At 37.1% G+C, this 27061-nt stretch overlaps 1 protein-coding gene across 1 annotated transcript in view; it reads right to left on the bottom strand.

The window, feature by feature from the left end:
- Positions 1-6066: 6066 nt before the first annotated feature.
- Positions 6067-27061, bottom strand: part of LOC133516252 (doublesex- and mab-3-related transcription factor A2) — a 38997-nt gene continuing 18002 nt past the window's right edge. The window contains exon 4 of the mRNA XM_061849087.1: positions 6067-7268. Coding sequence (XP_061705071.1) covers positions 6499-7268 — 770 coding nt within the window. The 3' untranslated portion in view covers positions 6067-6498. The remainder of the gene's footprint in view (positions 7269-27061) is intronic.

Genomic DNA, 27061 nt, shown 5'->3' with positions numbered 1-27061 from the left:
CACTTTCGAAGTTTGACAGTCGTTCTATACTATCCTATTTCTATGGTGCATCGTAATGCCTAACCTGTCAAAGAATGACAATATCGTGGACGAATGTTGCAACGTCACCGTCACGTATAAGAATTATTTCTCTTAAAATTTAGTGTTTTCTTCGCTAAAGCTTTTAGTGTGATGAAAAACATTGTGTGTAACTTCGAGGTAAGAATATTGCAAACTCGAGTCTTTAACGCACTCCAGCCCGCGGCTGTCGTGCATCTAAAGACGTCGTTTGCAAAATTTAACTTACCCCCCTCGTTGCACAATGTATGTCGATTTAGTTTTTGGAAAATTTTCATAATGGTGGTCATTTATTTAGTTTTAAGTTATGCTCGCGAGGTCTACAGTCCACAGAGCCATTAGTAATATGACATATATATCTTTATATATATCTCCTTATTATTTTGTGCCGCTTGCAACAGAACATTTGCCAAGGCTCTGATAATTTGCCAAAACACTGCAAGTTAGAAAAAAGCATCTGATAAAAACAAACAATATCTAACGCTTCATCAAACGCTCGCCAACTCGACTGTCAGGCTGTCACGTCACCCGCCGCGTCATGCGCCATGCCACGCCGCACGCCACATTGTGACGCCGCGATGGTCCTCGCGCCGAGGGTCTTTCACGACCTTTGTCTCGTTTATTGTCCGTTTGCTGTGGCTGCATGAGGTTGCCGCTGTTTCTTTTTACGCGACAAATCCAAATCCAAAACAAATGGTAGGTGAAGAGATAAAGTTTTTTAAATTATTACACTCTTTGGTAATCAGTCCGTTTAATAAGTGTAAGCGGAGTCAAAAGCAAAGTTAATTTATCAATCAAACAATCTCTTATCTTATACCTTTAAACGAGCAATTCTTGTATATATATATATATATATATATATATATATATATATATATATATATATATATATATATATATTTCTGTGATCTCGGAATCGGCTCTAACGATTTCGCTGAAATTTGGTATATGGGGGTTTTTGTGGGTAAACAATCGATCTAGATTAGTCTTATGTTTGGGAAAACGCGTGTTTTCGAGTTTTCATGCGTTTTTCTTTCGTCACAGAATATGGTCGCTAATTTCGTGTTGCCGGCCACTGTCCGTCTGGTGTAGCGGGTTAAGACGCGGACTGCTAAACGAGTGTCACGGGTTCGAATCTCGCCCGGTGGCTAACTTTTGTTTTTTTTTTATATGATCAAGTTTATAAATATTTTTTTAATTTTTATTGTTTTAGACAAGTTTAATTTAGTAAAAAAATGTAGTTAAGATTATCACCTATACACCACCATATTACAATAAATAGTTATAACCGAGCAAAGCTCGGTCGCCCAGGTACTAGTATTTTCATGAAACTTCCCAGAAAAAATTTTCAGGTGATTTTTGGGTATTAAGTGGCATTAGGTCAGTACCTCAGCATTATCAATCAGTGATTGATAATATTGCAAAATCCATTATAATTCTGTTTCACGAATTCAATGTTCGATTGATACGGGTGTTCTTCACCGATAGATAGGCAGTTGTTAATGACGCACAGGCGAGTCAGCAATCGATTCCCATTAGGATTGACGGAGGCTCGAGCGCCGCAGACGCAAGATAATGTCACGGCCCTAGAGCGCTGTAGAATACTGGCTGGTAAGGCGGGGGTCACGGCTGGAGCGGAGGATCAAGAGCGAAATTTGATAGCGACGTTAGTTGTTTCATTTGTAACTAGGCGTATAGTTCAAATGTTTTAGGTTCGAGGTTATACCATAGAAAAATGCTAAGGTAATACTAATATTAAGTAGTGATACTCCCGTAGCAGCAGCGCGTGCGTGGCGGGCTGAATGATGTTTTGATTGGTACACGTGCAGCAGAAATACAGAAACGTATTGTAATTACCTACCTAGGTTACAGTTTTAATAAGGTACCCAACAGCGGGCTGAGCAATACAAATTAATGATCTGTATTCAAATTTTAAAAAAATCATCGTAATACATATTCCCGTACCAATGTAGGTAATACGCGGGACGCGTTGTAATATGGCATGATATTGATGTCGTATTTTAAATTCAATTGCCATACTCGCTATGAATTCAATTATGTACCTACTTCATAATGTGTGTATTTTCAATACTATTTCTTAGTAAGTAGTTATTATTAAAGCAGTCCTACGATTGCTACGCCGTAGCTCGTAGCAACGCTTGTCAATTTCAGCTGTGTAACCCGCGGTCGGCAAGGCGTGGCCTCACACTTGTCCACGGCCCTTTGTCTGGGGAACCGTCAAGCGTGAGCGGACATGTGGGTCTCTTGTCCCGGCTGCAGGCTGTAATCTAGGCTGACCTATAGCCTCGTCTGTCGACGCCGTTAGGAGGGAGCGTAGCGGAACTGCTATACACATCCCTACAGATAACCCGATAAGTATTAATTGATTAGCAATATATGTATCAAATGTATTCTTATCAAATATATGGCTACGTAATCGAGTTCTTAAACACGGTTATAACGATGCACATATATTATAAATTAAACCATGTTTCAAGTTACAAAAATCTGTGTCTAGCTCGAGGTCGAAATATTGTCTAGGTTATGATGTCTATTCAAGCTTCTATTGTACGGAAGGTGGAGATAAGGAACGACATCTCCATATACCAAAAAGTGTCATCAAAAAACTTTAAATAGATGGCGCTACAATACCTAGAGTACTTGAAAAAAAATCAAATCATAGACAGCGCAATTCACTCCGTCAATAACGCCTAGGTTCTTAGCTCTAGCGCTACTCTGGAGAGATTTGGAACTATTATTTATAGCTGACAGCTGGACACTTTTGCAACAGTTCTACCATAAGAGATGCCACTCCTCTTAATTCCACACTCCATATTCTATTGGTTTGGTCAAATTGACATTTAGTCTGATTTTATAATATATACGCTTGTATCGGTGCGAGCGAGATGCACATGCGAAAGAAAACAAAATAACATAATTTAGATATGACATCATTTTGATGTCTAAATGTATGTTTGAATTGGCCTCCAGGAAGAGAATCCTTACGATTTTACAACATCATTTTGACATTGTTTGACAGTCATAGGAAATATGTAGTTTGGAGTTGGAATTTATTGCGTGTGAATACGCTAAAAAATAATTATTCATTATCCAATGGTTGTTATGGGGCAGAACGGTTCCGATTGGATGACTGCACCTACAACAGCCTTCGATTATTTAGTGAAATTGGCAGTAATAATATATGGCTTGCGCTAAAGTTGACGTAGCACTTTGCGTGGTAAGTACTTACTGGGTTTTACGGAATGGTGGCCCTTTTGGATGAAAGGAGCGATTGGCGACCGTTGCCTCGTTGGGTGGACGATATTCGGAAAATTGTAGGTTGGTTAGTAGGTAGGTTTGTAGAGTGTAGGCTTCTGGATGAGAGTAGCTCAGGATCGGAACAATTGCCGTACTAGAAGAGAGGTCTATGCTTATAGTAGAAGGCGATATCCAAACGGCTGGTTTGATGATTTCGGCGCCGTTTTTTTTATTCTCCCTTAAAAATTGGATGGGTGTCATTGATGAGATATTTTTAAATTGGCTTCCATAATGTGAGGCAATTAAAATTCGTTATCATTGAAATTCTTCTAAATAGCTGGAATGATTCTGAGGAAATTTTCTGAATATACATTTTTATGGTTAGGATTTTCATTCGATTCCAACAGGTAGGACTGCATTGGGTTTTGAATCATGGACTCTAAAATGGCTAAACCGATTTTATGATATTTTCTGATTTTTAATAGGTTCCTGGTTTCTTTACCTGATCTGTTTTACATTTGGCCAGACAGGTGTCACTGCAATCGGCGTTTTTAATCATGACCGCTAAAACCCCAGGATCGATATCGACATGTTATGCATGGATTAGTATATGTTATAGGTATGTTATGTATAAGTAGTAGTGGTTTCCTAATAGAAAATAAGATTTGCTGGAAAAAATGTTCATCAAAGTCGATCTAGACGTTTAAGGGCTTAGTGACAAGAGGTAAATGCAACTGCTGCTAACTTCTTGTCTGTATTTTTTACTTACATACAGACTTGCGTCTAATATCGGGTTCTTAAAGTGTAATTAATCAACGATTTCTCCTGTGACTTCATTTATTGATCATCGTATATTGGTACAATCGGACTACGCTACTCTATGTAAGGATATAGGCTTACACCTACATTATGTACAGCAGTATATGTACAGTTAGCATTAATAGTAGCAGGTAAAACAACGCGCCAAAAGTATCTGCCGCCCTCTAAGAGGCACCCCACACTAGCGTCTCCCGAGCGTCAGCATCTACTCAACTCTATGACTGCTGCTCGATGCAGCGTTGGCGCATCTGCGCTGCGATGCCATCTTCCATAGCGCTGACTAGACACCGACGCTCAAAAGATGCTAGTGTGGGGTGGCCATAATACTTTTAAAAATAGAGATAAACCTTTACAGTTATCTTTCAAATTTATTTGCTACAGTTTTATGATTATATAAACAGTTATGTATCTGAACGTAAAGCAATTACTTAAACCCGTTAATGTTTAAGTCTAAGTTATAAACTTAGTCTATGTTTTAGTTTAAGTTGAAATTTCCTATAGGAGAGTCAATTTTCTGTTCTCGATTTCGGGGTTGGACCTTGGACCCATAGTAGAAGTTGCTCAGTATGACCTAAACGATAACGGGTTCGAGTTACGCTATCGCTTTCGGTTTCGCTTTACGTTCAGATATATACTGTACAGAGACATGTCTGTTTTTGTCAAGCTTTTAATGAATGGTAGATACGTTTGACGCGTCGTCTGATCCTGCTTTTAATGCTGACTGTATAGTCTACATTGCGGAAATCCAATATATTTTTATATTACTCTTACATATGACCATGTAATGAATTTCTCAAAATTAACCGAGCAGCAATCTATATAACTATTTCTTTATTAGGTACTGCACTAACCACAATTTAAATATGAGATCATATTGGATTTCAACAAGGTAGACCATTATTGTATAAGTTCATAATTTAGTCTAACGAACACTAAGGTAAGGTAGGTACAGTGTTATTATAGAATCATTATTTTCAGTAGGTACAGTAAACTTAAGGTAACTTCTTGTGGATAGGTAAGGTTAGCATATTGAAATTAATTATGTTGGGAGTGTGATTTAAAAGCACCTGTGTTTCCTTGGTGTGTGGTGCTTTTAAATCATATCTTAATATGAAATTATAAACTTCCTACTAGTTTGATTAATAATAATTCAAGAAGACTTGGTACTAGTTTTATTTATTAAATAAAAGGACTACGTAGCACAAAGGTTATCCTAGTATTTGGCCTAAAGTTACCCAAGTTTATGGTACACAAAACTTGATTCTTTAATGCGTTTTCCTAAAGTTGAATAAAAATAAGTACCTATCGAGTATTATGCATTCACTACCTATAACTATATAAAGTATGTCTAATCATATAATTATAATAGGTACCTGATTAAATTAGATAGTTGATATCTTTATGGCTTTAACTTGTAATTACTATCTTAATCTTCTTTATTGAGATAAACAGTAGCATGTTAACCTATTATATACATGTTTTAAAGGTAATATGTATATGTAAATTCTTGAAGTAGGTACAATAAATTTAATGCTAGAACATTAATTAATTTAAAGTTATATTTATGAAGCATAAATATACACGCAAATATTCGATAACTTCGGCATAAATCTCTGGTAAAACTACTCTACCTAACACATTATTTACAAAATAGCGTTACACGCCACATCTGAACACTCTTTCGTATACTGCAGTCGGGAAAACTCCGAATAGTTCTCCGAATAGTTCGGTAAAACCGATAGTTTTTCGATGTTTTCCATTCCAAATTGTCCCATCTTACTTTTGGGAAATCACTAGGAACTACTCGACAAGTGTTGTTTTAAATTATAACCATCAAACTAATTTATCTAATTAAGGTTCATTAGGTACCTGTTATACTTGTTCTTGTTTGAAATTGGTCACGTTACTTAATGATTGAAAGCAAGCAAAAAAAAAGTTTTTACCTTTATTTTATGACTGTTAAGGTGTTAGATTAGACTCTAATTACATTATGGTCACGTAAATACTTTTGCGAACATCGTATACTCCTTATACTTTAATCTATTTAAGTACTAGCTTGAGAATGGGTACTAAACATTAGTAGATAAATCTAAGATGTAGAATGTACTAGTATTTGCATTGAGCATGGATCCTTAAATTCTTAAATCCTTAGTGATGATAAGCTTTTAAATATGATCGATATAAACATAAATCGTCTTAAGCAAACTGTCGTCACATCATAATAATTCTTGATGGGCAGATTTTTTCAACCGTTGACCACATATTTCTTGTTGTCAAGTATAATTTTACTAAGTAAGCATAACATTCATATATAATCACAAGTCCTTAATCAGCACTTCACAGTACTGTCCAATGCGGGTACCCCTAGTCGGAGAATTCAGTGTTGGTGTTGTCGGAGCGCGGCGAGGTCCCGGGCGAGGGTACGGGCATCTGTCTGCCGTACATCAGCTCGGCCGGCGGCATGAACCCCGACAGGTATTCCGGTGGTGGCCGGATCACCGTCGGCAGGTACCCTGTCCCGCTGTATGGCGGCGTCAGGAACCTCCGAGAAGGGGAAAATTTAAAACTCTGATTCGACAGTGGTGAAAAAGCGGATTTCGACTGATAGTTTTGCATATAAGGAGGAGATTCTTGCGTCATATTGTAAGCGTTCGTAGGTGGCTCGGTTCCATTTATCATCATTTCCATCGCGGCGACGACATCCCCTTTGCAGCGCGATAGGATTGCTTCGATCTCCTGACGACTCTTCCTTGGAAAAACTTTGATAAGAACGTCAACGGGGGATTTCTGGAAAGAAGGCGAGCAGTCGTCGGACTGCTCAGGTAATGACTCTTTGCGCTCTCGTCTGAACATTTTGTATTTAAAATCAGGGCTCTCCCACTTGTCATCTTCTTCCTTTTTAACTGTAGTCGGGTCTTCGGTTCTGGGCGCCTTCATGGAGAGGTTTTCGGGGGTGAGGGAGGTCTCAGACTGGTCCTCGAGTTCTTCTTCAACGTTGAGCTCGTGGTCCGAAGGCGAGCGCGGGGGAGGGGTGGTAAGCGGCGGGGTTTGCGGAGGAGACTTGGACTCAGGCTGCTGGTCCGTGGAAGGCGAGGGGCTGGAGCACACCTCTGTGATCCGCGCACGCTTCTGAGCTGTTGGCAAAGAAAATTTTCTGTTAGATATGTCAAGTTGACAGACTTATTTTCAGGATATCCCTATTAACCAGAAGGCTTAGTGTTCTCTCTGATTCGTGATGGTGAATGTCATTTAGTTTAACTGTTAGCCGAAAACTATACACCAGACGAATTTACGTAGTCTAAAACCTACCTCTATAAACTAACTCTTCAGAACAAAGACCGTTAAAACATAGTTCTCCCCTTTGTTTTCAGCTAGCCTGGCGAACAATACCAGTACATATGTTAAACCACATTGCTCACAATATCGCCGAATCGCGGCGCACTACAGTCGCGCACTCAGTCGCGTCCACTCGCGCGCACCGGTTTAATGGCCACCATTGTTTTACAGGAAGTGGGAAGGGGGGGGCGATCGGTTAGTTTAGCGGAAAACCGGTGTTGAAGAATTCATTAAATTATTGGGGAAAAGTTGAAGACGTTTTACTAATTAATTCTGTATGAGCAGAATTGAGCAAGTGTGTGCGTGATGTTTACTTTTTTGTGGTATTTAGGTACCTAATGTTTTACCTAGAATAACGTTTATCATAAGTTCAAAGTTTAATTTTGAAACATGCGATATCAATGATCTCTGATTATGGGACACGCTACGTTAGGTTATTAATTTTATGTCATGCCAAACTTTATCAAGCGAGTATTTACTCCATTCAAACGATATGATATAAATGATAAATTACTAACCAGTTTAACGGGGTAAGTTTTACAAGAACCATACACCATTTGTTGGAAAGGGATTTTTTAATTAACATTAATAAACAGATTTCTAACTAGGTACAGAAAAACGATGACTAGAGTATTTTTTATTAAGATATTTTTTTTCAAACTCAAACTCACAGCTACCTGATCTGCCGCTTAAAATAACATTATTAAATTAAAATTCAATCTGAACCAATAAACTGAGCGATTTACATAACATCTCAATAAAACGTAATCGAGACGCGAGCAACTGTTTGATTGTTCGCATTCAGCAAACGAACGAACAACGACCAAAACGAAACGAAAAAAACCTTTTCATGAGCACAAAGGACGCCCCCACGGATTTCATTAAAATAATACGCGGTGGTTAGTACAAATAAGATTCACAAAGGAAACACTGGTGTTTGAATCGCTATGTGAAGAAATGAGTTCTTAATACAGATGTCTACTTTAGTTTGCTTTTTAGCTGTGGCTATTATGCAAATATATAAACATGTTTTCAACATTAAGAAGCAAAGCATTACAAATAAGAGAGAGAATTGACAGCAACCAATTCAATTCTTTCTTTCTGATTATAGTACCTATTTCATCACGTATCATTTGATCACGTGGCATTTTTACACGCAATTTATTCTAGAGCGAGCAAACGTGTGCAATCACTAGGTACATTTATTTGCAATACAATATTCATATAATAATAATGCATTTGAAAATTGCCTGCGGTATCATCAGCGATGCAACTTTGAAGCGCAATTATCTACGAGGCGTCATATATAGGTCCTACATAGTTATTTAGAAAGTTGAAACTGATATGAAAGTGTTAGATTCATTTAGTGGAAGTAAATAATATTATGATTTTACCCACTTGTACATTCGCGCAAAAGGGCGAAGAAATCTGAAAATCAAATTAATTATGAAATGTTAAGCCGTTGTGAACAAAGGACATTAAATGCTGCGTGAAACAGAACAGCAGTATGCAGCAGCAGCAATGCAATAAACTGTAGCGGCGTATATCACGCGACAATGGAGGAGATTTACGGCGTTGCCCCGAGGGTGTTTCTGGCACAGCACACGCGGCGGCACGGCGGTGGATGGAGTGATAGTACCTATTTATTGTTAGAATGATTATACTACCAACTACAATACTAAATGAACACCCATCATTGCTCCCTCCTCTATCCCTCCCTATTCTCAGCGTACCACTTAAGCGTAATATGTATGTTGTTGTACTTTCTATTCATCGAGGACCTTGAAGAAAACGAACAACTACATGCAATTGTAAATGCAGTTCACATCAGTTTTAGTAGAAGGTAACAGGGGGCCTAGCGCGAAAACCGAAATTTGCTAATTGCGGGGATCTTTCTCTTTTACTCTCACTAAGACGTAATTAGAGTGACAGAGAAAAATGCCCGCAACTCACGAACTTCTATTTTCGCAGTAGCCCCCAGTAGCGACGTTGGCCCGTAGATGGTTATTTTACTCGTATTTTAATAATATTCTTCGCCTGATATACCTACTACAGGTAGTTCAGGTAGGTACGTCCCACTGCCTGAGCGCAGCGTCACAAGTTACTCAGGCCTCCACTCGTGAACATGATGATTTGGTTACATATTGTTTACCTAAGAATTAATCTTCCCAAGCTTATACCATCCGACTTCTTTTTGGATTTCACGGGCCTACAAATCCTGGTCTATTGTAGAAAAAGCGCACAGTATAATGGTCTATGGATTGAAGTTTGGGTGGACAATTGTGGGTGGGTTATTGCAAAGACGTCCGGACACCTGCCATAACAATGATTTCACCTGTTATCGAGGCAGGCGGTGATTTGCCGCCCACTAGATGGGCCCCTGAAACTGCCGGCGTGAAGACGACCAGGAGCAACACCGGTGTGAGCGGCTCAGGGGTGTCGAGAGGTGTACGCCATTTTCTACCCGGTGGCTGATAAAAGCCACTGTGCCAACTCGCGTCTTATGCAAATTTTCACTTCCCCCCCTGGAGCATTTAGCTCTAACGACTCCTCTCTGGACAGCCAATGAAGGCAAGCCAGAGCTGAGAGTCCTGCGGGTCTCCTTGGGGTCCACTCCGACCGACGAAGACACGCCGGAGACGGAGACCCTGAACGACTCTCGGGATTAATCAGGTCCGTGGGGTCGTTACTCCCCATCAGCTCGCCACAAGCTGCCCTGCAGATATATGCGATCCGACTATTATTAAGCATTATACGATCACCATGCATCGAACAGTAATTAGGTTACTGAGTAATGGCCGGTACCGCGACGGCCGCGCGGTGTTCTGCATAATTTACGGGCTTGTACCCGCCGCCGCCCGCTCCGCGCTGTTGACGCGCCAGTGTATTGTAAACTCGAATTATTGCCGCGTGCAGTGGACGTGATTCGATTGTTTGTCGCTGTGAATCCCGTACAGTCTCTTTGGACTAATTATCATCGAGTATTGACACTAAAGCATTGATCTTTGGTTAATTGGAGAGCACACACACAGGTAAAGGTACGTAATATCCCTAGCCACTCTGGTTAGATTCATTCAGTTAGAGGAGGGCAAATAATTAAGTATCTAGCAGTTGATTTAGCGTTTCAAATCATGCTTGCGAAAGTTACGAAATATAAAACACAGCAAAGCAAACACTTGACAATTTGTGGCGTCATAATTGACAGCACTAACTATTTGCGTCAGGAAAGCACATTCATTATTTATTCCCTAAATTAGTATGTACTTCGTTTTTTGAGCAGGCTGCATCAAAGGCGATTACGTTAAAAGCTAAACGGCAGAAAGAATAAAAGCAAAAAACAAAATGAATAAAAGTTAATAGCTTTAAAGTAAAATAACTGTGGAATAACTGAATTGAGAAAAGCTAATTAGTGGGCAGCGGGTTTCGTTCCGAGGGGCGACTTATGCCTAAATAACTCTTATATTTATATTAACGCTCGAAATCTATGGGGTTCCTGAAAAGCCGCATTACACAGAAAATTTTGGTAGATTCCTTACAACCTTAGCTTCCAAATGTTAAGCCATAATCTGAGAGCAAAAACGAGTAAAATAACTTCTGTACTTGTATAGTTTTGTATATACTCGAACCAAATGCTGGTCTGCCCGAATCCAACCTTATCAGACGAACCTAAACATACAATAAGTAGTTGTTTGATAGCCCTTAGCAATAAGTTAATCTAAATCTAATCTAATCTTATTAAACTTTTACCTTGCATTAAAAAAGTATATCGAAATAAAATAACCTTCCTGAAACTCCGTAATAAAATGGAAATTCAATTAGTTAGAAGTTCATAAAACAGCCCCCAAAAGTGACTTAACCCCTAATTCCCTTCCGTCCATTCTCGAGTGATTAGCGATACGACAATACCGCCCCAGCCTCTGGACCAATTGTTGGTGACACCTATTATTTAATACTTATCACCGCAACCCATTTACAACCTTAAAATTGTTCATGCACGGTTGAAATTTCGTCAGCGTAAAAGTTTTAAGTTGTGACTCCAGCGGAGAAACTTTGAAACGGCGGGTGGTAACAATAAAACCAATTGTTGGGTACCTATTAGAAAACTTGCTTGAACCAATTTGAACTTTAATGTATTAACTCAGAAGTGCGTTTTGATTGTGTAGACTAGCGAAGCCAGGGTTATGCATTCGATTGAGGAATTAGTATTCTATTACAATGCAATCATACGGTGGCTTGTTGGTAGGGTTGGCAATTTAATTATTAAATTTGCAGAATTTTTTACTTAAGCATTAAAATTACATAAGTTTTTTTGTATTTTGTTAACAGTCATTAATTAGGTATTGCAAGTAGGGTCTTATAAGCCTTATAGGTATAACTATTACTAACTCAAAGGATACTCAATATTGCCAGTGCCATGAAGCCATTTGAAATTTATTGTTATTGTTACTGAGTAGGTACTGACAGTCAATTTTTTTCTGAACTTCGAAAACTGGTATTATATTCACAAGCCAGAATAGGAAAAACAATGATATTCACTATCATACAAAAAGCATTACCTATACTTATACATAAAACTGCTGCAAAACACTTCGGGCCTATCTCCATATTCACTAGTAATTTAATTTGGATCTGCATTGAGCTCGAGTCAACCCTAACCGTAGGGCTGTCGCAAAGCCACTGTATTTAATATAGGGCGAGCGCATCACAATAAACAAATAATCGTAATAAACAGACGTATCCTTTCATTTGAATATCTGCCCTTTATTAATTCTATCAAAAGGGTGCGTGTCGTCGTGGTGTTTGTCAATATTATACGTCTATTTTGGTGCAACGCATCTGTATTCTACACTATGCAGTAATATTAAATTAAGAATATTATGGAGGAATGACAGTGTTGATAACTGGTAATAAAATTATAAAATAAGTAGGTAAATATTTTATTCGATAGATGACTTTTCAGCGTCAATCACTACATGGTGTCATTGCGCTTTCTCGATTCATTTTCGCTGCATTGACAAAACCGTGCAAGAAATGCTATTGCTATACGTCGTAACGTAGCGCTATATGCGTAGCTTTGCAGTTTCTATAAAAGAAAAGACTAGGAAAGACTTTCAGAGCAGAGGAGTCGTGTCCCTCATCCTTGTGAGTCATGGCGGGCAAAATATGCGTTAAAATAAGGTATCTCCTCCTAATAACCCCCATCACCCCGCCCGCCTTCTCGAAATTACGTCGTGCTTATGCAGGTGTCGTCGCCGGTCCGAAACTCGCATCAAACCGGGGTGGCCTTCAAAAGGTATTGATAAGCTAAGCGGCTCCCAAAGAGAAGCTCTTGACCCCATTGTAGAAGTAAAGGATTTCACACTGGTGTCCAGAAAGAAGAAAGCGCGCACGGCGCCTCGTAAGAGTCTGTGTGGTACCGCCAAGCTGGCTAATTCTGGTTTGCTGGTCGCTCCACTGAGTAAGGCGCTGTATGTGTCGCGCCTGCACCACGCCGCCATGGCTGCTGAAGAATTGGTGGTGGTGGTTTACACTAGAAGACCAGATACACGTTGAGAGTGTTCCAGCTTCGATCGTGCCACTACGTGTTTCAACTCTTCTGTGGTGCGCGTGCCGCGACCGCTGCAGGGGACCATCCAGTGCACAGACTTCTGGCCGAAGAGTGTAGAGTTTCAGAGGTTCCGGGGCTAACTGCCGAATCCGACACAAGAGCAGACGATTCAACATAGCCATGCCGTTCTATCGCCAAAATAGTGTTTAGTTATTTAGTTTACGAAAGGAGATATATACGTACTTGGGCCCAGAACAAACTGGAGCGTTTTGGATTATAACGAACGTCTTATTAATCTTCAGTATCTCTAGATTACGGTGGTAAAAACAGCATCACGAAATAAAATGGGAATGTGGAGGAGTCCTGCAGTGAAAATATGAATCTGGAAAGAAAAACATTGAAACACATGTGCGTATTGGGACCGTGCGCACCGCATGGTGGGGGTAAGTAAAGCGATCCCAGCGCATAAGGTGGTAAAAATTTGAACTAACTGCGGATAGCGTCTTTAACATTATGGCTCGAAATGAAACTTTGATTTACGATTACTCCTGAAATATTCATTTAAATTGGATGGTGTAAGGGACCATTGTAAGCTGTATGAAATGCTTAATATAACTAACGTATTTATTTTGATAATTGTTAATAATGTATCCATGTAAATAGCTTTGCAAATGCCACATATTACGTGATCTTTTTCAAGAAGTTAAGAATGGATATAGTAGGTAAGTTATCCTTAAAAGATAGACATTTAACATCGCGGACTTTTTTGTAGACCTATGAATGAGAAACAACCCCACCATACATTGTGTTGTTATAGCTCAAACGGATTAGGCAGCGTTTTCGATTAAAGCTCCTAGCCAGCGTGATTTTTTCCGACAACATCGTTATATTTCAAACAATTTACACAAAACCTTAACAAGTTATATACTTAAGCCTTCCTCAAGAATCACTCTATTGATAGATGAAAGTCGTATGAAAATCCGTTCAGTACCCCTAGTGTAAATTTAATCGACATCATAACGTGACGAACGCGTTTGTGTTAAGTGTCATTTTGTATAGGATTTTGAGTTTCCAAAACGTCCCGCTTGGCGCGCTCTTTCTAAATCACATACAAAATGAGACTAAACGCAAACGCGTACGTCACGTTTCGAAATCGAATTTATTTACACTAGGGGTACAGTAGTTTTTAGTTTTGGAGTAGTTTTATAAGATGTAGTGAATTGACGTTTTCCCCTAGACTTGCGGACACTAGGTTGCGTGACAGTCGTGCACGCTCCCAATACTATTCATACTGTTCCGTAAAAATAGTACGGCATTTTTCATAAAAAATTTCAAAATCCGGCGTAAAACAACTGAAATCATTTTCTCATGTAATATAAAGTAATTTGATCTTGTTTGTAGTTCATTATTTTCTAATGAAATGTGAGTCAATTGACCAATTTTTTACGTCTTTCGACAATAATAAGGTTTATTTATAGTTTATTTAATGTTGGCGTTGCTTACAAATATTTGACAGATTAAAAAAAAGATGAATGCGTCTTGTTGTATCAAAGGAGTTTATTTAAAATTATTATTCTGAATACATGTAAATGTATTCAGCAAACTACAAACTTTAAACCAAAATGCAAAGTAAAGTTAGTGTTTTTTAATTTACCTAAGTATTTTAGGTATTTTGAAAGTCGTTTGTAATTTAAACGAAGGGATGAAGAAATAGATAATAAATGGTACCTACTGTGATACTAATTATAGTATAAAAACGCACGTATGTCAGCTATGAGGCTATGACAGACAGTGGCAGTTAGTGTCAAACTAGAATACAAACTTGTCTACCCACCATAAAGTTTAGTGCAAAGAGAATATATAAATAACTCCTTAGTGTAAATTACCTCATGGTTTGTGTGAATTTGTCATGTCAATGTTAATAAAGATGTTGACGAAAAGCATTTGCTTATCTTATACCTTTAAACGAGCAATTCTTGTATATATATATATATATATTTCCGAGATCTCGGAAACGGCTCTAACGATTTTGCTGAAATTTGGTATATGGGGGTTTTTGGGGGTAAACAATCGATCTAGATTAGTCTTATGTTTGGGAAAACGCGTGTTTTCGAGTTTTCATGCGTTTTTCTTTCGACGAAGAATATGGTCGCTAATTTCGTGTTGCCGGCCACTGTCCGTCTGGTCCAGCGGGTTAAGACGCGGACTGCTAAACGAGTGTTACGGGTTCGAATCTCGCCCGGTGACTAACTTTTGTTTTTTTTTTTATATGTTCAAGTTTATATATAATTTTTTAATTTTTATTGTTTTAGACAAGTTTAATTTAGTAAAAAAATTTAGTTAAGATTATCACCTATACACCACCATATTACAATAAATAGTTATAACCGAGCAAAGCTCGGTCGCCCAGGTACTAAACATATATATTGAAATACGGTATTTAATAATATAATGTATTTCTAATTCCCGATTCATTTTTACCCAATATTAAATATTTTTCCGTCATAAAATGCGTATATACGCATTACTGTAATAGTCTGTATCATTTTCGCGATGGTTTTTCTTCCGGGTTCAGAATCGATGATCTGCTTTATATGTATGTTGTCTATAAAGGTACCTATATATGTAATATGGGCCTTAATAGCCTGAATCAAATTTTAAAATAAATGAATAAGTCCCAAGTAACTTATTAAACCGATTTAGGTACCTCTACCACTTAAACCAGCCTATTTGTCTCCAAAAATACAGAAGACGCTACAGGATGTCTTCCAAGTTTTTCAGCGGTTTAAAAATAGACAAATATTGTTTTTCTTAAATTATATTACGATCTTTTGCATGAATATCTTGTATCAATTCGCATTACCTCCCTAATTTGTACACAGTAATTGTAGGTAAAATTGATTTTTCACTGACGGCGTCAATTTGAATGAATTCACAACCTCTCGCAACCCCATTGAGGGGTATAGCCACAATGACTGTCAATATCACCGGCCACGCACCTCCGCCAGACCACTCCAGCTAACCCTATACATTGTGTACAGATAATGAAAACTAATTAGCAACCGCTCTCGACGTCCCGCGCGCGTCCCGCCGCCGGCCGGCACAGACATGCATTATACATCGTGTTTTTATTGAATTCCGTTAGTATGGTAGTCCGGGGTATGGATAAGTACGTTTAAGGAAACTAAACGGCATAGTTAATTTTCACATAAATATTTTCTTTTTATATTTTTTTTTATAAAATGTAATTAAATGTTGCATATAGCGTTGTCGTAACACGGGCATTACATTTATTTTAACCAAACAATTGAAAACTGTGTCATATCAATATAATTTCGAACATCAATCGTCCGATATAGTATTTATGTTTTACTAAACCTACACACAAATGCAAATGTACACACTCGTATTAAACACTAATCAATATGTAAACAGGTCCTAAGGCAAATGTATACGCTCGTGAGGGCCTTATAAGATAAAAAATAATTAGGTATTGATTATTTCCGAAATGGAGTTAATTAGAATACTAGTGTCTTTGAGAAAATTACTTTATTTAAGCTCAGGAATGCACCCTTGAAATTAACGGAAATCAAAAAACACGGTGTAATATACTAATGCCACTTCGCGTATAGTCAAGGTAATAAATTTCGGCACGAACAAAGTGCGAAAAATATGTACAAAGTACCTTCCTTAATATATGGGCTACCTCTATATATATATATATATCTAGTACGTACTACTAGGACCAAGAGAGGTCTGCATCCTAATTCCTAATACACTTTGCAGCTAAAATACAAATAATTTCTAATCACACTTGCTCGTAAACGGTGTTATTGTATGTCAGCATACTGAGATGGAATGAGCTATTTTTTATGCCCACGGGCGTAATAGATTTTTTTAAATTTCATTATACCCATGGGCATAGTGGGTTTTTATATAATCCACTCTATTTCTACGCATGGAGGTGTAAATGAGTTTTACTTTTTCACATATATCCTTTTTAAATATTTTTTTTTGTGTATTAAACATAAATAGTTTGATTACTTTAATATCTGTTTAAAATATTTTTACACAATATTCAATCGTGGCTGAATGCTGACTTATACAGGCCTGTGCCTACAATGCCTAACCTGTCAAAAATGACAATATGGAATGAATGTTTGAAATGTATTTAAGAATTATTTCGCTAAAAACATACCCCCTTATTCATAAACGTGTACTAAACTTGACAAGCCGCTAATAATCGTTTGTCCCTTTCCGACGTATTGGTATGATGGAAAGGGACTAACGATTATTAGCGGCTTGTCAACTTAAGTAGACGTTTATGAATAAGGGGGTTAGTGTTTTCCTCACAAGTGTGATGAAAAGAAAACCAGTGTGTGTGCCAAGGGTGGTACAAGAATTATAAAATCGTGTTAATAAGGCCCTCGCCTTCGGCTTAGGCCTTAAATTAAATGTTAAAGGGCTATGTTAGGATTGAGTTAAATTGTCACCGTTTCAAAAAAAGAAGTTTTGTTTTACAACAGACAGATTGATAAGAGTGTATGTATGTATGTATAGGTATAGCATATATATCTAGCTAGATTAAAATATAAAATGCAACTCTTTATATAACTTGGATAACATTTTTATAACGTCTATATAAATATATGTCTGTGGTCGGCACGCCGGCCATGGCACCCTCAACCAGTTATTGTTTCCGCGGAGGCGGAGGGTGATTTTACAAACAGATTAATAAGTTAGAAATCGTAACCCTAAAAACTTTTTCAGATAAGAAAATGTGCGTTGTACTCTTGTAGGTATACTGCTTATAGTGTTTTAAATGTTGTTTATTTATTTAAGAATACATTATAATAATAACACAAAGTGTGTACTAATATGTGTCTGGTCTGCTTTTTATAAATTACGAAATTATTTGTCGGGTTGCTTAATATCAAGACTTAAATGATTGTGATAATTAAAATATAAAAAAGCTGAAACGAAGCGGCTGTCCTCAAATTAAGAACATTTCGCAGAAGACTAGCATTTATCGTTTATCTACGGAAACTTTCTACTTGGCTTCCCTACATGTAAAAATTTCAAAAAGCATTCCACAGTCTTCGCAAACACTGATTGTATGAAACAATATGATTACATCCCCACGTAATCCGACGCGCGCAATCAAAAACAAAGCAAACAATCAGACGAAGAAAGCGCAGAAAAATTTAATAAAAACGGAGAAGCCCCGTGTATTGCGTTACACGAATCAATCGGTGTATCGGTTACAAGGAAAGGGGACGTGATAAAAATACTGTTTTCCGGACAGGTTAAGGAGTGTTTTTAACAATCAAAACTTATGTATTATAAGTTTGCGAAAACACGGTTTGGGGGTCTCATTATCTATGGATACAAAACAGGTACTTGCCTGGTACTTACGGAATAAGTAGGTAGGTACTTTAATAATACTAATAGAAATTCAAGTTTTTTTTTAATCTTTGTAAGTATTTTTTTGCACGGATGAATCGGAAAATCGGTGTATTGGTTACACAGATTGTAAAAACCGTTTTTTGGACAATTGCAAGTTAGATAAACTTCAAAAGCCGCACTAGAAGAGCCTCACTGTTACATACATATATTACAAAATCCACATTGTTGACTTTATGTCTAAATGGTGAACTGTGGTCAGAACTGACCATATTATATAACATTTTTATTTAAATACAATTAATACAAAAGCTAAATGCGAATGTGTATTTAAAATGCAAATACATTAAGCCAAAAATTGGGTCACGTCTACTGATTTAGTAAACTAGAAAACACTTAACTTGATAAAGACGAGTTTCAGTCAATCGTGTGTTTCTAATATTTATATAGCTTCAGGCTAGTAAATAACTATTTGACCATATTTATTTATTAGCATGCATTGGCAAATATTGGCATTAATGACTACTCCTTTATTCCTTGATACGTAAGTGAAACTTGAATACACCTTGCGTAGTACTAAGTAGTAGATCTTTAGTTTAAAGATACAAATGTAGATCTAGCGACTCTATCTCCTCGCATATCAAACGCAGCGACCCTCAGGCGTCTACGCGTCTGTCGATTACTGAACCATTAACCTTACCGAAATTGGAGAGCTCTGGATCACCCTAGCACAAATAAACAACCTACGATTAACCTGAATCGGACCCTAAATACAAATAGTATAGGGTTCAAAATAAAATTTGCAACCCCATGGTTAAATGGCGAGTTCGAGAGAGTAACAGAACAATATAAAGTGATTTTTAATGTATTAGAAATAAGGTGGTTTTCCTAATATGCAATGTTGAAGACGGTTTTAAGGATGTAAAACATCTCTTGCCCGTTTTAACAGTGATTCCAATTGAGTTTTTTTTTCTATTTTTACACAAAAAGGTTTCAATAAACGTTGGCCAGCGGATCTGGAGAGCTATCGAGTGTCCTTATTTTTCTTTACACGAGTTTGGGATCATTATAACAAGTTCTGAACAAGTAATACGATAAGGGTGTATTTACGTATACAAGTGTGTTCTTTCAATTGTACACTTTAACATCTTTGTAATTATTGCTGGAGAGTAGAAACCTCAATTAGAAGAGGTATCATTCACTGACATCCATAATTAGTTGTTAGCAATAGAATTCCAATACATACAAAATTGTCCATATAACCAGCTTTTCTACCGACATTCAAAATTACGAGTAAAGCATTTACAAATTTACTAAATGCGTAAATTTATCACATCAATAAATTTTAGTCATGAGTAAGTTTAGCTTGGTTGATAAATGTACTGTATAGATAGACTATTGCTATTCAGTGAATAGTCTAAATAATAAAATGTGACATATAATTCAATTTGGGCCTCTATTTCTACAATAAAAAGGTAAGGTTCAAGGGACTCAATTACAGCAAAACCCTCAAAGCAAAACATTTAGACGCAACCCTCTGCTGACCGAGCCGAATGGAGTCCAGGATTCATTATACCACTACAATAGAAACCCAGGTTGCATCCTGCTCATGAGAGCGGGAAAGAAGATACGATGTCAAATAAGAGGAAGGAAGATAAATAGGTATAACTCCGGAGTGCCACTTGAAATATAAATGGTAGCGGATTGTGAAGGAGTGGGTTGTATCCTAGATTCGCCGTAGTTATAAAGGGTACGATGATAGCGTATGAGTGGATGACCGTTCTAGATTTCAGTTTGTGGTTGAATGAAAATGGGAAAATTGGCATTTAAGTGAAATGTTTTTATTGATACTTTTTATTTATTTTAGCCCGAACATAATCCTGTTTGATTTTTGAGTTTCGAGGCTAAGAGATAAATTTTAAACTATTACTAAGAGGATAAAATAGTTGTATAGAAACTTTTCTTTCGCCCATCAACTGCTGTAAGGCAGGATTTCGTATAAAAATAAACGATTGCGTTAATTGGCTAGAAAGGTGTTCTCAGTGGCGTGTTTCAAAAACATTTTTGTCCAGAAGACAGACATTATTTTTTCATAAATAGACCAATATGTATCACGAATTTGTAGATAACGTAGTCGATTGCCCTGAACGAATATTAAGTTACTGTGGACATTTGCGGTGAAACCCGACACCGCTGGTGACATTTGGAGTTTTTACCCTAATTTACTTGGGATGACAACTCCGACCAAATTAGGGTGTATAGTCGAAATAAACGCATTATACTCCACGGACTTAATGTTTGTAATGAGCCGTGAGTAGTTTTCGTAGGACAACTAATAGATAAAGCTTAGTTAGATCAAAATAAAAGAGGTTTATTTTACCTTTTTACTAATAATTGTACCAAAATATCGCTAGGTATTAATTTATTGACCTGCCAATTGAAGGTCAATCGCCGTTCAACCCTACACCACAGTTAATGCTAAATCAATGGCGCCGCCTCCCCCCGCGCCGCGCCTCATCCCGCAGTCGCCGCGAGGGTTACCAGCGTATTTATATTGATGCCGATTGTATTGAGATTCGAGAACCGATTTAATTGGTGTGGGCGGTGAAAGTGCTTTGTGTAAGTGCATCTGTTGGTTTTTTGCTTAAAACGGTTTTTAAAAACATGATTGATATGCTAGAAACGATTTTAACTACCAATTTAAAAAAATGTTTATAAAATAAATGAATGAAAGTAACTGCACGATAGGCGTACAAAGGCCTATTGGGAATATTGATATTTGATACACTCAAATAAAGTTGTTTTTGTAAAAAAAAACCTTAATTTTGATACAAGACTGTTTTGCTTGTCTTGGGATCCACTAAAGTCTACACTCAATGAGATTGTATTATTTATATGTAAACTTTGCAGAGTTCCAATAATCACCTTTAACGTTCATCGTCGTGTCAGCACATGGTACCATCAAAACTATATTGCATTACATAGATGGTGTACTCGTAAAATTTCAGTTCACGCGGAAAATTGGGTCATAGGCAATTTTTTTTATTGCATACCTATGTACTCTATTGCACATGGAACCTTCATTTGTGATTTAAATAATGGATCACGAAATTTTTACTTATTCAAGGTAACGAAGGAGTAGCGAAATGTAGAGCCAATTAGGTGTTGAGAAAAAAAGGAAGAAAATACATTTATTCAGGATGCTTACAGTAATTGCTTAAATCTTGATACAATTTTTTTATTAATCAACTAAACGAAACTTAGAGTCTGTTCGGAAAGAGAAGAGTCGTGGAATGTATTCACAGATAAAAAAGATATGTTAATTCAAAACGCAAAACTCTCTTGCGCACGGTTGCTTAAATAAAATAATAAATTGCTTAGTCCAATAAATATGTCTTGAGTTAAAAACAACATAATTTTTTAAAGGAGAATAAAAATTATTTAGTTTTATCTTAACACATTTTTAAAGCGAATGGTAGTGATTTGAGTTAAGATATTAATTATTCGCCGCAAGAAAAAAAGTCTTAGCAAGAGATATAGCACGCTCTTAAAAAACGGTTTTATCTTGAGTAACTCTACCTCAAACCAAAAATGTTACCAAATTCCAAAGAAGAAGCACCAAAATTTTCCTTTGAGACTTTTAAGTTTTTAGGCAAGAGCGATTAATTCTTGGTTTGATGTTTTCAATATACAGTCAAGAGCTAAAGCTATTTTAAAAAAGAAGCACCAAAACTTTGGTTTGAGACTTTTAAGTTTTTATACAAGAGCCATTAATTCTTGGTTTGATGTTTTCAACCTACAGTCAAGAGCCAAAGCTATTTCAAAGAAGAAGCACCAAAATTTTCCTTTGAGACTAAGTTTTTAGACAAGAGCGATAAATTCTTGGTTTGATGTTTTCAACCTACAGTCAAGAGCCAAAGCTATTTCAAAGAAGAAGCACCAAAATGTTGCTTTGAGACTTAAGTTTTTACGCAAGAGCGATTAATTCTTGGTTTGATGTTGTCAATATACAGTCAAGAGCCAAAGCTATTTAAAAGAAAAAGCACCAACACTTTGGTTTGAGACTTTTACATAAAATAGTATCAATAAATTTGATGAAGAGGACAAAAGCGCTGGTGGCCTAGCGGTAAGAGCGTATGACTTGCAATCCGGAGGTCGCGGGTTCAAACCCCGGCTCGTACCAATGAGTTTTTCGGAACTTATGTACGAACATTTGATATTCACCAGTCGCTTTTCGGTGAAGGAAAACATCGTGAGGTAACCGGGCTAATCCCAATAAGGCCTCTCTAGTTTAACCCTCTGGGTTGAAAGGTCAGATGACACTCGCTTTCGCAAAAACTAGTGCCTACGCTCCCATGAGCCGTGGCAAAATGCCGGGACAACGCGAGGAAGAAGAAGAAGATGAAGAGGATTATTGAAAACTACAAAGATGACGAATGACGAAAATCATGTTGGTTTAAGAAAATTCATTTTTTATTCAAGACATACTAAACTTGGCGCTAAGAGATTTTAGCTCTAGATATAAATAATGTCATATTTCACATTGAGTAACGTACTCTTGAACCAATGCTTTTTCTTGTTTTTATAAAGAAATATAATAAAATTCTCAATTCAATTATGAGTATCTAACCCCAAGAAACAAAGTTTCTTGGCACAAGTTCTTTAAGTATTGCACTAAGACAGGTTCGATTAAAAAATACAATATTTAAAACAAAACGTAAACGCTCTTGGTGAGAATAATGAGCTTTTAAAAAAAAACTTTTTATAGCTCGGATAGAGAATTAATTTTTTTAGCTTAAATAATAAACTTTGAAATATTTTATATCTTGCCGCAAGAATTTTATTGTTTCCTTATATAGGAAACACAAAATGTCTTGACACAAGAGTATTTACTTGGCTGGAGAACTATTTTTTTTCTGTGTTGGGCCCCATACTACATTACACGACTCTTTCCGCACAGACTCTTACTACATTTTTTGTTGCAAAAATATAACTTTACCAGGCCCTATAATGACCCCATGGTCATTGGGTTGGGAAAAATTTAGTCATATTAAAATCGGATTGGTTTCGTGAGATGAGTTTGTACATTCACTTGTTATAGTGGTAACCTGGACCCCCTGGGTACCCTTCTGAACTTGGCATTACAATATACATAAACACACCCGTACTCTGTACTAAAGAGCTTGCTGAAAAATATATAAACATTCACTCTAAAGCCTAGGCAGTGTTCAGATATTTTTAAGCGACTTGCTCACTACGAGATATAAGACGGTGTCTCTATTTTCCATGTGTTCTATAAAACTGTTAAGTAAGTAAAATCCTTAATGGCTCCGCTACACGATAGGCCCATCATACTGGCCCACTCAGATGGTGTGTAGAGAGGGTAGTGGTGTCGGATGGCTTATGGCGCGGCGGGTTGGCGATGGGATGGCCACGGTGTCGGTTTTTCGTCCGCACATCAATGGCAGTGAGCCAGCGATGGTGCGTATGCATCTACACGTGGCCTATTCCATGGTGACTGCGATCAACCATCGCATAGCCATCTCGCTGGACCAGCGCTGGGCCATCGTATAGAGGAGCCATAACCATCGCATGGCCATCTCGCTGGTCCAGCACTGGGCCATCGTGTAGAGGAGCCATAAGATAACTATAAAGATATGAAGATAAAATAATGGGAATGATAACTGTCAGTGCTCCTAATATTCCGATTTCTTATATTTATGCAGACGGCTAATATCAATATGGGTGTTATAAAGGTAAATAAGCGTTAATAAGGTGCCACATCCCCCTCGTTCGCGAGGCGCCCCGCTGCGGAGCAAACAAAATTAATCTTTCGCAAGAGATATTACAGAGCGTGTAGGATTAAAGGTAATTTCATTTAGAGATATTGGATTGTGTGCCCTCTCTGTTAAAGTGAGAATATCGGTTGGTAAATTGTCTAGTAATTTGTTAATTTAGATTTATAGTGGAATGTAAGGAGACCTAATGCTCAACATGCTGTTGGCCAATTAGTTTTTAGAAAAAAAGTATACGGTTTACTTTTTAGGGTTCCGTAGCCAAATGGCAAAAAACGGAACCCTTATAGATTCGTCATGTCCGTCTGTCTGTCCGATTCTGTCACAGCCACTTTTTTCCGAAACTATAAGAGCTGTACTGTTCAAACTTGGTAAGTAGATGTATTCTATGAACCGCATTAGGATGTTTACACAAAAATAGAAAAAAAACAATAAATTTTGGGGGTTCCCCATACTTAGAACTGAAACTCAAAAAATCTTTTTTCATCAAACCCATACGTGTGGGGTATCTATGGATAGGTCTTCAAAAATGATATTGAGGTTTCTAATATCATTTTTTTCTAAAATGAATAGTTTGCGCGAGAGACACTTCCAAAGTGGTAAAATGTGTGTCCCCCCCCCCGTAACTTCTAAAATAACAGAATGAAAAATCTAAAAAAAATATATGATATACATTGCCATGTAAACTTCCACCGAAAATTGGTTTGAACGAGATCTAGTAAGTAGTTTTTTTTTTAATACGTCATGAAATTAAAAAAAAAAAAATTTTTTCATCATACCCATACGTGTGGGGTATCTATGGATAGGTCTTCAAAAATGATATTAATGTTTCTAATATCATTTTTTTCTAAACTGAATAGTTTGCGCGAGAGAACCTTCCAAAGTGAAAAAAAGTGTGTCCCCCCCCCCCCCGTAACTTCTAAAATAACAGAATGAAAAATCTAAAAAAAATATATGATATACATTGCCATGTAAACTTCCACCGAAAATTGGTTTGAACGAGATCTAGTAAGTAGTTTTTTTTTAATACGTCATGAAATTAAAAAAAAAAAATTTTTTTCATCATACCCATACGTGTGGGGTATCTATGGATAGGTCTTCAAAAATGATATTAATGTTTCTAATATCATTTTTTTCTAAACTGAATAGTTTGCGCGAGAGAACCTTCCAAAGTGAAAAAAAGTGTGTCCCCCCCCCTGTAACTTCTAAAATAACAGAATGAAAAATCTAAAAAAAATATATGATATACATTACCATGCAAACTTCCACCGAAAATTGTTTTGAACGAGATCTAGTGAGTAGTTTTTTTTTAATACGTCATAAAATTTAAAAAAATTTCTTTTCATCAAACATATACGTGTAAGGTATGTATGGATAGGTCTTCAAAAATGATAGTTAGGTTCCTAATATCATTTTTTTCTAAACTGAATAGTTTGCGCGAGAGACACTTCCAAAGTGGTAAAATGTGTGTCCAAAGTGGTAAAATGTTGAACAAGATCTAGTAAGAAGATTTTTTTAATACGTCTTAAATTGTACGGAACCCTTCATGCGCGAGTCCGACTCGCACTTGGCCGCTTTTTTCGAAAACACAAAGAACAAAAGTGTCCAGTTTTTTATACAAATTTTTGAAGCCAGTTTTGTGAAAGTCCATACAAACAAAACTGTCAATTATTTCCGGAAAATCTTTTTCCTCTTTAAATCGATAGTCGTCGTAATTCTAAATAGAAATAACTAAAAAGATGATGGTTTTTTGAAAAAAAAGTATATGGTACACTTTTCGCTGAAAATGCCCAGATGACACTCTGTTGTCACCTCTATTAAAATGAGACATACTGTATGGTAACAGTGGCAAACACTCGGACGTGTACCTTACAACAGTATGACTTATGACTTACTTAACCAAGTTATATTTAAAAAAAAAACGAGGTGTACGATAAATAATAACGGTTTAGGACACTTTTACATGTAAATATCCCAATTAACATGTAAATAACCGTAAGCAACCCAGAGGCAACACTAAAGTGTTCTATAAAATGACACCATGTCACCATTTTAATGGCAATATCGCCACGACGACGCGCATACCAACGGAAGAAGGCGTGTGGTGCAAATCAAAAGATGATAAATAAAAAAATATTATATGATGTTCGGATGTTCAGTCATGCAGTTTTGTTAATAAATAACACATTAGGTGATAAGGATAGTAGGTAGACTAGGTAATTAACATATAAATAACTGTCCCTCTGGCGTCAAGTAATGAACCCTATGACAGTTCATTTCTATTTATGGTAACTGTCACGTAAAAATATTTGTAAACATTATTCGGAAGTTTAGCTTATTAATCTTGTATTATAAATCATATTACCTACATGGCACACATTTTTAACCTCGAGATATGGACGTATTATTATATTTTTGCACGCGTAATTTAATTGTTGGAGTAGGTATGTTTATATGTTGAGAACTCACTCTAATATGTACGATATATGATACCTCTGTACATACCGTACTATCGTACACCTCCATGGCGCCAAGAACACTCGCTGTCGCTTGTGCCGTGCACCGGCCCTCTAGGACGCCTCGGCACGCGCTATTGCGGTTACTATTGCAGCCAGCGACTGTGGTTATTGCGTTATATTACTCTTATAGCGCTATAGCGGCGCATTCCTCCGTTATTCAGCGAGGTGGGACGTGACGGTTATGAAAGAATTCTAGCGGCGAATAGGGTGGCTGGGGGTTATTATTGTGTTACATGGAAGGGATAGGTATTAAAACGTAGTATTAAGGACACCTTACTCTTCATTGAACTTCTGTTGCTATCCTAGTTCGGAAGTATGTATGTATT

This window comes from Cydia pomonella, chromosome 3 (assembly GCF_033807575.1).
Source record: "Cydia pomonella isolate Wapato2018A chromosome 3, ilCydPomo1, whole genome shotgun sequence".
Classification (NCBI taxonomy): Eukaryota; Metazoa; Arthropoda; class Insecta; order Lepidoptera; family Tortricidae; genus Cydia; species Cydia pomonella.
Note: the sequence above shows the minus strand (reverse complement) of the source record. Positions and strands in the feature narration are given on the sequence as shown.